The sequence below is a fragment of the Heliangelus exortis genome, chromosome 1 (genome assembly GCF_036169615.1).
Source record: "Heliangelus exortis chromosome 1, bHelExo1.hap1, whole genome shotgun sequence".
Lineage (NCBI taxonomy): Eukaryota > Metazoa > Chordata > Aves > Apodiformes > Trochilidae > Heliangelus > Heliangelus exortis.
In genome coordinates, this window is record NC_092422.1 from 4,536,311 (window position 1) to 4,549,775 (window position 13,465).

At 40.6% G+C, this 13,465-nt stretch overlaps 1 protein-coding gene across 7 annotated transcripts in view; it reads right to left on the reverse strand.

The window, feature by feature from the left end:
• Positions 1-13,465, reverse strand: part of TENM4 (teneurin transmembrane protein 4) — a 587,599-nt gene that overhangs the window by 326,268 nt on the left and 247,866 nt on the right. For all 7 annotated transcript variants that reach the window (XM_071729185.1, XM_071729662.1, XM_071729348.1 and 4 more), the window contains one exon: positions 10,577-10,846. In XM_071729185.1, coding sequence (XP_071585286.1) covers positions 10,577-10,846 — 270 coding nt within the window. The remainder of the gene's footprint in view (positions 1-10,576; positions 10,847-13,465) is intronic.

A 13,465-nucleotide genomic window follows, 5' to 3' on the forward strand; every position in this document is an offset into this window, starting at 1 on the left:
GCAAATCATCTAAAAAATATTGGCAAGAGTCTAACAGATTATTCTGAATTTTAGCTTTAGCTGAGCCTGTGATAATTTCCCATTTTGTTTAAACAGTTTATCTACTAAAAGAAGAAATATGTATTTAACTAAAGGTTTCTTTTAAAAAAATAAATTTCTATGTCCCCCATTACAAAGTGACCAGGGCAGAAATCAGAGTGTGTGTTTCTGAATGCAGCAGAAAGCTGTCATTTTGATGAAGTAGTTCACTTCTAAATTTGCTGCAGCTGAAGTTGGTTGTGGAAGCCCTGTAGCACTTTGAGAGGGGGTCATTAAATACAGCAGTGAGAAAAGGGCTGTGCTGGCTGCCAGTGCTGCTTAGTATGAAAGGGTCTCTTTTCACCCCCTAAGACACTTAGTGCGTGTTTGAGGGGCTGCCTAGGCCCATATTTTTAACACTTAATCACTAAAAATTCTCTTAACATATTCCTGGATAGAAGTGGAATATAGTTGTTTTATTTGCTGCTATCCATATATTTGGTTAGAAAATATTTGGGTTTACAAGTTAAAAGGAAGTAGAGACAGAAAAGAAATAACATCCTTGTTTTCTAAAGAGGAACTGACATAAAGAGAAATAAAGTGATATACCCGAGGTTAAGCACTGTAGGCAGCAGAGCCATGGATTAAATCTCCTGAACTACAACCCAGTGCCCACCCAAAAGCATTCCTGTAACATGTCTGCTCCCCAAATATCTTTTTATAATTTAGTCATGTAGCAAAGACTTATTTTTGATCAGGACATAACAAAGTCAAGTTTGTAAAATGTTTAATCTCCATGAACACTTTACAGGAATTATTATTTTCTCTTTATATATAAGTTTCAAAACTAACCATGCTGGATTGGACAAAACAACTTGCTTTAAAATGTGTAGTTAAAGTTTTAGGAGCAGTTCAAACATGGACAGCTTTGCAGAAATGGGGCAGTGCTGTATTTTCAATCACTGCCTTGGATTGAATAAAATGGCATTTTTGCTAAAAGTTAATCAAAACCCTCTGAGAAATAAAGCAATGAGATTTTAATGAACAAAATTCTCATGACAGAAGCTGTGCATCCTCTTATTTGGATCTCAGTGCACACCTTTGGGTATAGGTAAAATAAAAACATTTTGTTCCCTCTGACTTTGTTTTGCTTAAGGGTGGAGATACATCTTCTCTGGAAAAAAAGCAAAGCCAGATACCTCAAGGGGCATTTGAGGAGATTGGACCAGATGAGGACTAATACTCTGTGTGCTGGACCTAGAAGCAGATGCAGTGATCTGAATGGAAATTCAGAAATGCAGACAGGAGCATCTGGAAATTCCAGGTTAGACAGAAAACCTGGGATACCTCTGCCCTGTGCAGGAAATAGTGCTGTACCTCTCAGAAAGGCTGGGATGGCATATTGACATGTCCTGCTCATTGCAACTTGGAGTGACCCTGCATATCCAGGACCAGTAAGGGAAAAAGGAAAAGGGAAAGGGAAAAGAAGCTTTGGCTCCCTTTCTCTGCTTAACTCTGCAGGGCAAGGATCTCCACAAAGATGGATAGCAGATCATTTTGAGCTGTCATCCATCACCCTTTCCTTGCTTGGATTTATCATCCCCTCTAATCCTTTGTTTTTCTCCATGTTGCATCTATCCAAGAGAGTTCAACTGCTTGCTTAGGACAGAGTTTGTGTCTGGTCCTAAAATCAAAATCCCACTACAAATGCCCACCCAGCTCCATGTGAATTGTGACCCAAGAACTGATGTCCAAGCCAGCTTCAATGGCTCTCAGCATCCTGACTACAACCCTCACTCCATGGTGCTGGTCATTCTGCAATGGGATTGACACACAAATTTCACCCCAAAACCAGGCCAGAAGCAAAATATTGCTCACAAAAAAGCAAGAGATCTCATCAGAGAATCATAGGATCATTGGAGTTGGAAGGGACCTAGAGATCATCTAGTCCAACCCCCCTGATAAAGCAGGAACTTTGTCCTGATGAATCTGGCTGCACCCCCCTAAGATGTTTCACACCAAACTAAGTTATTTACACCATTTAGAAATAGTGCAAAAGAAAGGCATAGTTTTACCTACAGAGAACTTGGCAGCTTGCCAGCAATATTACTGAGTGCAATTATTTTGCTTTTAAAAAAAAATCTCCATGACAAGGCAGTTTAAAGTGGTGAAGGAAGGGACAAAAATTAACAGACTAATTGAAAAGAACAATAAATTCTTACCTGTTAATGTTTTCTCTACATGCCCTCTCCCCTGATATTCATCCTATTAATGAGTTTCTACAGTTTGGGCCTTTTTTTCCTGCTTAATGGCTTCACCATCATCACAATAATAATAATAATAATGGGAAACCTACACATAACCTATACTGAACTGCAGTTCATTACAACAGAATAACATTGTGAAGGGTTTTAATCTCAGCATCCTTTCAGACATAGATTACAGTAATACAGAAAATACATTCTCTATTGGGCATACCATAAGGGAATAAAAAATAATAAAAAAGAAAATGGAAAGACTTGTTTTCCTCTAGAGGCAAACAGGCAGTGATAAGATAGAATAGCCCTAGAAATCAGTGGGGATTCCTTCACTGTGGAACAAAATCAAGATACTGATAAGTAATGCAGTGACTGAATTATTAAACTCATTAATCCCATGTACCTTCACCTCCTAAACTGGGTGCACAGATGCTGTTGATTCCCTCTGAGGTGCCTGGGGTGAGCTAGGTGCTACAAAAGGGACAATCAGCTCTTGAGGAGGTTGAATACTGCCTGAGACACAGTGGTAACTTCAGTTGAAAGGTTGTTTTAACATCCAGTGGGCTATGGGTTGGTTGAATGTGGAGGGAGATGAAGGGTCTGTTGGCCTAAACCCCAACAATTTGGGGTCTCATCAAGGTAAGACTTTCTCTGAGACACTTGTGAAGAAGTGAGGAGGTGCCTCATCTTTCACTTTCAAGAAGTGACTCAGGGCTTGTCTAAAAAGGACAAAAAAGATAAGGGGACAGAAAATAGGAGGAATCTGTCATCAAGAACATCAGTGCTTAGAAAGTTTGATCACAACTAAGGAAGATGTAACAGCCTTCAAAGGAGCTGCTTTCAGTGGAGAATGTAGCCTTTGGGATGGTCATGTAGCTAAAGTCTCCTTTCTAGGACTAGTATTCTTCATAAGCATATTAATATCTTTATGGCCAGAGAGCTTGAAGACACATTCCTTCCTCTAACCTTCACATTTCAAGCAATCATTAAGACTCTGAATATCTCTACCTGGCAGCTTTAGTAGGTTGCAATACCCAAGCAATACCCATGTACTGTTAAAATGGGGATTGTTTGCAAATCCTTCCAGGAAACAAGCAGTGTAAGAGCTTTCAAGAGCTGAAACAAGGAAGGAGATTAATTAAAATTACCCTTCTGGATCTGCTACTTGTTTTTGGAGTTCTTCACTAACTTATGCAATTGATGATGGATCTTCTGTGGTAAGGGTTCTGGCTAATTTTTATTTCAAGCTGAAACATCTTGTTAATATTAAGGTTACAACTGATAAGAGGCAAGTGAAAGATGACAGCCAGCAGATGTCTGATCTTGACTGGGTAATTCTAATTTATTCTTGTCTTCCCCAGTCCAAAGGGCATAGGGGAAACTTAATAAAGTATAGGTTATAGCACATTCTTTTTTTTTTATTTATTTATTGTGATGAATTATTTTTTTTAAAGCCTCTTTCTGACTTCTTCAGAGTCTGAGTATCACATTTTTGCCTACATGGTTTGCTGAAGAAGCACATCTGAAGAACACACTCATTCACTGCAAGTACTTTATAATGCACTATTTAATTCAAAGGAGAAAAAAAAAAGAACCAACAAGATGATGTTGCTGCAGCCACGGTAACGATATTAACAATGGAGTGTATGAAGCCTGAAAGGAAATTGCTTGGCAAACCATGGTAATAAAAAGAAGTCATCATAGATTATCTACTGGGGTATTAACAAATAATTTGTAATGCTAAAATTACAGAGCAATTCTGGCACTGCTAATTGCATTGATATATTGAATTGTATATTGGGCCAGTGATTTGGGTCAACATGATTTGGAAAACAGGAAGGTGAATGTAAAGAAAACTGAGTAAAAATCCTTCCTCTGCAGAAGGATGGAGCTATTTAGGAGAACCTTGCAAGGCCTCTGGCAGTAAATATAGACATTAGGAGTTGAGCTCTGGACAACCAAAGTGAAGAAGAAAAACACATAGAAATAATTACCATTTTCCCATAGCTCCCCTAGCTATTGTAAGACAGCTCTGAAGAGACAATATTTGGAACAAGTTGATGAAATTCTGAAGCATGTGACTTGATCATCAGGAGAGCTTTCTGATTTAATAAGAAGCCTAAACAGAGATAAGAAACCTAGCAGCAAAGAGCACTTTGTGGTGTATTTAACCAAAACTACTGGGATTTACACCATGTGGGTGCACTGCCTATGCTGCCAAACCAGTTACCAGCATACACCTAGGAGCTGATCTAACACTGCTGATGGCAATGGGAGTATTCAAAAGCTTCAGTGAGGTCTGTATCAGGCACCACTGAACAAGCAAAAGCATTAGTTAGATTTCTTAACTACCCAAGAGAAATAAAATTACATCATTTCTTTGGTGTGCCCTGTTTGAAAGCCTTGTCTTTAATTATTTCCTGCTGTAATGTACCCCTGTGTTTCTAAATATCTTCTTATAGCATTCAATTCTATTGAGTCCTAATTTCCTATGCAGTTTCTTAAGCACTCCTTCCAGCAGCAGTAATGACTTAAGCAGTGTGGAAGCAGAAAGTGTGGTGGTTACTAGAAGAAATGCTCTTTAAATCACGTGTTATGTCAATTAAAATGAGCTGGAGCTGTGATGGTAGAGCAGGCAGAGCTAGTACATGAGCTTTCCAGCTCCTGATTGCCAGTATGTTTCAGTTTTACACAAACCTGTGAGAATTTTCCAGAAATGCAATATATTTGATCAGAAAGTAAAACTTAACTACAACGTATTTGCTACCTGTCTGGTCGAGTCTGTAAGGCTTGGAGAGCAGGTTTGGATATTGGGCTGGTTGTTTGCTTGACAGTTTTAAAGCTCATTTAAATGTATCCCAGAACAGTAGTGACGGAAAGAAAAATTATTCCTCTCTGTAGGATTGTGGGTCCAGCAATGTAAAATGAATTGGTGCTCTTAATCTTGTCACCAGTGAGCAAGTGTCTGTATTGCTGTAGTCACCACACCACTTCTGGCACTGACTGGTGACTTCAGAGCTAAAGCCAAAGATAAATGAACCTTAAGATTAAACTGTTTTTTCTCTACCGAGGTGACCAACAGATGGGTTGTGGAAGTGTTGGGGTTGATCATACCTGCATCTAGTTCACTAGCTCATTATTAAATGAGAGATTTGGGTCCAGCAGTGCCATTCTCACCCCCTTTGCAATGCAGATCTGTTTGCCAGATGATGTTTCCTATGTCATTTTGAATTGGGAAGATGGCAAGAACTAGCAAAGAGCAATTTGACAGACATGGTTCTGCAGCCTGAATTTTGTCTTCCAGGGTTCTTAGATCTGGAATTCTGGTTCATACCTACTAATCTCTCAGTCAACTAGATAAGGAAATGCCACACTCCAGCAACACTTCTACTGCAAGAATTTCTTTACACAATATCTCATAATTGAGCATCTCCAGCCCAGTTGAACTGTCTCAAGCCATCTGATGTTACTCATCCTGCCTGTGAGACCTGTCTGGCCTCTTGATACTGCCCACATTCTTCCCAGAAGGAGATGAGGACAGAAGGAAACATCAGGTTCTCTCTGCACATGTGCACAGCATTAATCACCAGTGATTTGTCTTCCTAACCAAGAAAACTGCTCTCCCTCTCTCCTGTACCCATATTTAACCAACTATATGCCTTGGTGGATATTTACACTAAACCCAGATTAAAACTAAAGTGAATCCTCAATTTGCCACAGCTTCTTTGGAATAGCTGAAAGTTAAGAAGTTAAGTGGTGCCATTTATTTATTTATTTTAGAAAAGGGCTGTGACTCTACTTTCACAAATTTAAAAAATGCTGTTGGCCCAGGTCTAAAGTAATCCTTCAGTGATTACACTGAATAAACCAGGAAGCTCATGATCACATTGGAGGAAGAGGAAAAGTATTTTTTTGTTCATCTGGTTGGGTTTTATTTATTTGTGGTAGGATTTTTTTTATGGGAATATCTACATTTTCTGTGCATCTCTCAAGTTCAGATCTATCTGTGGACTATCAACATGATTGATAATGGTCTGGGCACATGTAGGGTAATATTTCCCCTGTAGACCCAAAGGAAATATTCATAGCTCATTTCATGGATGCTTACACACAAACACTCTCTGCATCTACATCTGTTAGGAGTTCCCTAGGCAGTACAAAATCCCAGGTGCTCAAAGCCCAGCCTGAACAGTCCTGCTTGGCCCTTGAAGTCAAAGAAATCTCAGCAATGCCACAGACTTTTGAAACTGGACAGAGTGAGGCTCAAGAGGCCAGTGTGTACAGCCACTGTCTGAGGCAGCATCTGATCTCAAGCATTCTTTTTAACTATTTGTGTAGCTTACACTGAAAAGCTTTTATCACTGGAGTTCCTCAGACTGCTCTATCTCTTCCAGTGCTTAACTGTCTACAGAACTTTTATGAGGAGAGTAGGATCTGGGTGACTTTGTTCAGCTGATAGAAGAGGTGGCCAAAGGGAGATCTACTTCCTGTCTTTTAGCCATTTTAGGTGCGAGGACACACAAAAGAGGGGATTAAACTGTTGCTAGAGATGCTCAGTGAGTGAACAGGAAGCAATAGACATGAGGAGTGGCAGTGGAAGTCCTGACTGGCTCCTAGAAATTGTTCGTAACAAGCACCAGAATCAGGACACAGAGGTTGTGGCCTCACCACCCTGGGAATTACCCAAAGTGTAACCGAACAACATCCTCAGCCACCCAGCCTGACCTCAGTTAGCTCTGCTTGTAGTAGGAGACTGGACCAGAGCAATGCCTTTAATGTAAATTATTCTGTAGTGCTGTATATTTATGATGATGTCTTTATGATTATAGGTTGTGCTTTTCGTATGTGATTGAAGTGCTGCAAAATAAGTTAATTTCTGGAAGACTATTACCTTGTTTCCCTTCACTGTGCTCTTCTCTATATTAAACAATTGATGGCTTTGTACAATGCCCATTCAGGGTTACCCAAGGTAAGGACAGTTAATTCCAGGCTCAGGTCCAAATGACCACTTCAGGAACTTCTTTTGCTTGAAGAAGTCTTGCTGAGAAACAGCATGAACTACTACAGGAAAGAGGTTCTCCGAACTTCATTGCTAGATTTCCAGGAACCAAACTCCTCCCTGTTTATGTGTCTGAACTTTTAATGGGAGTTCACAATTTCAGCATAGCCTTGATGGTCTCACTGCAGAATAAACCCTTGAGCTATATCAAGTGCCTGCTACATTAGCCCAGTGGAAGAGAAGCCACTGGGGCTATATGAGTGTGCAGGACTTGAGCTCAGGGCAATACTAGAGTTATAACTCAGGTAACTCCTCGGTGAAAAAAACCTCTTAGCCTAGTGAAAGTATTCAACCTCCTGGAAAGCCTGGGAACTCTTTAGATAAAGCAATGCATGGCTTTTTATGCCAGCTGCATGTGCAAGTAATTTATGGGCTGTAATATGCCATGGAACCAGAGCACTTCATCGGTTTCCTTAAAGACAGAGGGGTGGATTGTGGCTGCACTTACTGAGCAGTGTATCTGTTCCTTCAAGGCATCACCACTCCTGAAATAAAAGCAAACCTGCTATTTGAGGGAGCCAGAAGTCTCATTTTCAAAGAATACAATAAATGTCTTAGTAGAATCATGCTTCCACATCTTTGAATTTACAAACATCACAAGTAAATTTTGATTATTTATTTTGGGTAAATAATGAAGAGCATAAAAATTGCTGACGCTAAGCCTCATTGGAAAAGTTGGTTTAATGGGCCCCATAAAATCTTCTATTGATGGCAGGTTCATAAAGTTCCATATTGACTTCAGCTAAAGGCTATAACTTCTATCAATACTGTCAACAATTAATATTGACTAATAAAGGTATCCTGTAAACTGAGTCATAGCATTATGTTACTTTATGCTGCCATTAGCAAGATTTCATGTCTTGAAAACATTTCTCCTATAAATCTGGGATTTCTCAAAATAGCCTGTGATGAGAGCTAGCAGCAGAGGGCTCAGAGTAACACTGCTTATGTTAAGAGGGAGGAAACCCAGAGCAACCTTTGCATTTGCTAGACAAAGCTTCTGAGAGGATCTCAGGCTTCACTTGCTCCAACAGCAGGTTGCAGGACGTGAGGGGGCTGTTTGCAAAAATCACTCACACCTTCATCTGTGCCAACCAATTACAAAATGAAAACATCCAAATCTTCTGTAAATTTAAGACTCTTCCTTGGCCCTTCTTCTCTTCCTTCCTTACAGTCTTTGGATATGTTCATACCACAAGTTCAACTGAAATCACTATATTGAAATGATACATCTTTAAGCTCTGGACCAGTTTTTCTGACCTGATCTTAGCTGATGTCTCTGACATCTCCCTAGGAAGTCTAAGAATCAGCTGAAGCTCCTCAACAGCACAGTTTGGATCTTCAGATTTTTCCTCAAGTTCCACCACCTCTTTTTTGTCAATACAAACAATATAGTTACATACTGGACACCACCTTTCTCTAAATTTTATTTATGTTACACAGACATTGTATTTTTTAGTATGACATAACATTTCTCACTCAAAGCACTCAACAGGTAAGACTGCAAATGCCTAAGGTCCAAAGAAACTCCTACATTTGTACAGCACTTAAAAACCATGCAGATATGTGTTCTCCACTTTTCCATCTTCCCTCTTCTAATTGCTATGAAATGATGGTTCAACACATGTTTAGTGTGCCATTAAATTTAAGAAAAGAGGAACTGGAGGTTGTCTTCATCCTGGTATGAGTACTACTGCCTCTGTTATTACTTTCAGTAATGTGCTGTTGCTAATGTGCTGTTGCTAACATAATTTCATTTGTAAGTGATCTGTAGGTACAAAGTTGCATTTGCACATGCAGCGATAGCATTACAGAAACCAGTGAAAAACACTCCTGTAGCTAATGTAATTATCCTCTCTTAAGACAAAAAAACCCAAAAAACAAAACCACACAAAGAAACAAAACAACACCAAAACCTAAAATTCTGTACTTTGCTTTTCTTAGTGGAAAGAAAAATGTATGAGATAGGAGCACAGCTGCTCATAGAGCACCATGGAAATTATAAGAGAGTTGGGATAAAGGAGAATGGAATGGAAGTGCAAGGTGTTTGGTTTTGGTTGTTTTCTAGAGATTTCTTGGGAGTGTGCAGAACTCTGACTGAACCTGATGATTCCTCTGTTTTTTCATAAGAATAATGAGACTTGGAAGGAAAGCAATATAATTTGTTGCTGTCTGTCTGTCCTAAGAGGTGCCGCTCTTTAACATACAACACTAAGAAGCTTTAAAAAGTATTGTAAAGATAATTTGAATATATTCTCTGTACACTATTAACAGCACAAAGCTATTTATCTTTGAACTTTGCCTAATACATCATTACCTCTGAGCATAAGCTTACTAAGCTCTGACTCCAATTTTGTTGGAGTTAAACATAAAACCACATGGGTGGTGTATGTCTCCCTGTGTCATGGCTTCCCAAGGAAAAGTTATCATCATTTGTCTCTATAATACTCTGGCAAAAAGCATGAAGAGAAAAAGCAATAGGGTCTTTTCACATGAGATTTCTGTGCTGAGCTCAAGCTCACGATGACTTGTATACAGTGGCTATATTAAGAAGCAGGCTGTGCCATAATTGAATTAAAGGTGCAAAGGCATATAGGGCTGTGTGAACTCCTGGGTCAAGCTGCAATTGAATCAAAATCCTCTCTCCTTCCTACACTGCTTGGCAGAACTGCTGACCAAAAGGTTTGCAGACCTACAAAGAGCATGCAGGAGTCCCCACAGCTGGGGACACGAGTTACAGAGATAAAAAATCCATGACCTTCAGCTTTTATTTCACACAATGAAAAAGGCTTCTAAAAATATTTCACCATCATTTTCCTTCAGAGAGCAGTCGTCCAATTTACATAAATGAAACGGCTCCTGTCAAGGAACCAGCAAGGAAAAGAAGGAAATTATCTGCCCCGAAAATCTGTAGCAAAGATAAGAGCAGCATTGGCCAGAGGAGGGGAGATTTAAATGCTTTTTGTCTGAAAGGTTGCTACAAAAAGCAGAGAGAGTATTACAGCCACTTAATGATCTCTGTCGCCATGATAAATAAGTAAGAGCTTCTCTAGCAGTTTATTAACAAACACTCTATAGGACAGCACAAAAGGCCACACTGTGGGGCTATTAGAGGAGTGTTTTCACTGAGAGTGGTAAAAAAAAACCTACACAAAACCTCAGGAAGATAAAGATGGAGCAGTAAGAAGACTCATCCCTGGCAGAGCTCAAGGCTGACATCGCATGCGCTGTCCCCACTTACCAGTTTCAGTGTTCTCATGCTCTGTGTCAGTGAGGGTGAGGTTGGAGTTGGCCCGGCTGGAGAGGCAGGAGCTGCGTCCAGACTTGGTGCTGCGTCCCCAGAGCCTCACAGGGTGCTCAGGTGACATGACCACATCTGCCTCCGTGTCAGCATCTGAGCCGGCGCTGATGGAGTAGCCACAGTGAGGCAGCCCAAGGTCGGTCCGGTACAAAGTCCCGTGAGTGGGTGTCACATCTTCAAGCCCCAGCTCTCGCAAGGAGAAGTTGGCTCCTGGGAGAAAACACAGCAGCCTGGTTACTCTTTAATAGCAGATGATTTCACCCAGCATCCCAGGGAGATGCTAGAACAGGTTGCCTAGGGAATCAGTGGCTGGCCCATCCCGTGAAGTGTTGAAGACCAAGTTGGGTGGAGCTTTGAGCAACCTGGTCTAGTGGGAAACATCCCTGTCCACAGCAAAGCTGAATACTAGATGATTTTCCAGGTGCCTTCCAGCACAAACCATTCCATGGAAATATTCTGTCAGGTCAATGGCGGAACTGGTCATCCTCTGCCTTCAAGTGGGATACAGCAGCTCCTAAGTCCATCATACCAAAGATTCCCCTCATCCTCTGCCTTCAAGTAGGACACAGAATCTCCTAAATCCGTCATACCAAAGACTCCCCTGTTGTGTGGTCTTGCTTAGTATGAGATTGAGTGTTGAGACCAAAAAGCAGCTGTATCCCTGCTTTTGGAACCTGACAAAAGGTGTGTTCAATGAAATCACCACATTTGAAAGCAAAGACAAATGAAGAAACAGTGAAATTCTTTAGGAGACACGAAAAGTAATCTCCTCAGGAGAAAACCAGAATGAGGCATGCAATGATCAAAAGTCCTGCCATATACCTGGCAACTCTGCTTCAACAGGAAATTGGAGTGAGTTCTGCTCATTGAAATCCCTAAAATTACATACTGGGGATTTAAATTTCCTTTGGCAATCTTACTTTCCCCTTGCTGACCACTCACACCTTGACTCGGTTTAGCCCTTCATTCTGATACAGTCACAGCGGAGGTTATTTGGCTGCAAATGGATGCGATTGCTTAGCTGACTAAAAATATAACCTAAAAAATGACTCTTGAGTTCATGCCTGGTTACCTGCAGAGCCTTAAAATAAGCCTCAACCGATGTGAATGGGGCTTCAAATATTAGCACACTTTGGAAAGTTGAGTGAGAAAGCTGAGGAGGGCAATTAGTGAGTTCATTTTATTATTAACGTATGCTTTTCTTTTTCATCCCTGAGTGTCTTTAAAAGATTTTGGCCACCCATGAATGCCTTTAGCTGCACCGTGCATTTATAAGGCACAATGCACCCCTGCTCCTGTTATGCTACGCCTCAATCGGGTGGATTAAGGAACTTTATCTGTACCCAGCAGGAGGCACCAAGCCCTGGGTTGTGGCCAAATACCAATACCAGTGATCACGTTCAGTCTAGCTGGCTTCTTCCAATTATTTCAATAAATAAATCCCCTGAAATAAAAAAGGAAGGTGGAACCTGCCCAATCCATGCCTAAGCCACAGGCTTGGTTTAAAGAACAATGTTTGCAGCTCAGACATGCTGTGACAAGATAAATCTGAGTGCGTGATCTCCAGAAAAGTTCAGGCTTAAACCTACCTTTGAACAGTGAAGTTCATATCTACTCAGTACTGAAATCTCTTCATCGGGCCAGGAGGTGTATCCAAAACTGAGTTATGATTCTCTCCCTGCTCAAAACCACACAAGCATGTGGCTCACCTCATATTTCCATTTGCTGAGGTTATGTATGAAAAGATGGGAAATGTGTATCCAATGGAAACATTCAGCTTTCTACTTTTCCAGAATCTGGTTTCATGCATGTGGAAACACCCTGGCCTGTCCCTGAGCCCTGCAGCATGGGGTAGGTCTTGTATTATAACATCTGTGCATTGAATGATCAGCTGGCCACAAGTAGATACTTTTTTTGTTTGTTTTTTACTCCATTCAGGGTATTTTGCAGCTCATAGGGAGAAGACAGAAGATGGTTGAATGCAATATGAATAATGGGACGGGACAACATATCCTTATAAAGCTCAGGGAAGGAACTGTTTCACATCAGAAGGAAATAACCACTGTTCAGCTGGTTACAGATCTGCAGCTCACAGCACTCAGAACTATATAAAGCATTAATGAACTTCACGCCTTTTTAACTGACTGAACAAGATTCAAACTTTCAGTCTAAGTGGACAGATAGGGTTGCTTGGTACTCACACCTCCTTGAAACCCTGCCTGGGAAACAGAGTGCAACCCCGTGGAAAATTAATCTATTTAACCTAATTGCAAAGTGGTCTGAGAGAGCATCCTCTACAGCTCCATGGCATGAAGTAGCAAAGGAACTTGGTCTACGTCACAAACACAAGAATGCAGCATCCCCCTAAAGACCTTGCTCTTCTATTCCAGTTTTGTCTTTTGTGCACAGCCAGGGTATTTTTTAAACCATCCCCTGTGGAGTACTGGAAAACGTCATCTTTGGGTTTTGTTTGTGTGTCTGAGTCACTGCTGGTGAGTTACACCTTCCTCTGGAACCAGCTACATTCACCATCAGCAGACACATCAGTGTGCAGCGTGACTGATGTTCTTCAGCAACAGCAGCTCATAAATTATGAAAAATGACTGCTACAATTAACTGAAAATCAAATTTATTTGCAATAAACAGCAGGAGGTGCATCGATTTTCATATGCTATGCTCACTGTTGCCTTTTAAGCTGGAAGAACTCAAGTCAATAAAAGGAAGATAATAAATATTTGAGACTTTTAAGTTCAGATCTGGTCTATTTTTTCCTGTGCTGACTTGCACGTTTGCTGGCAATCTCACTCTAGCTAAAATCATTTAAATGCT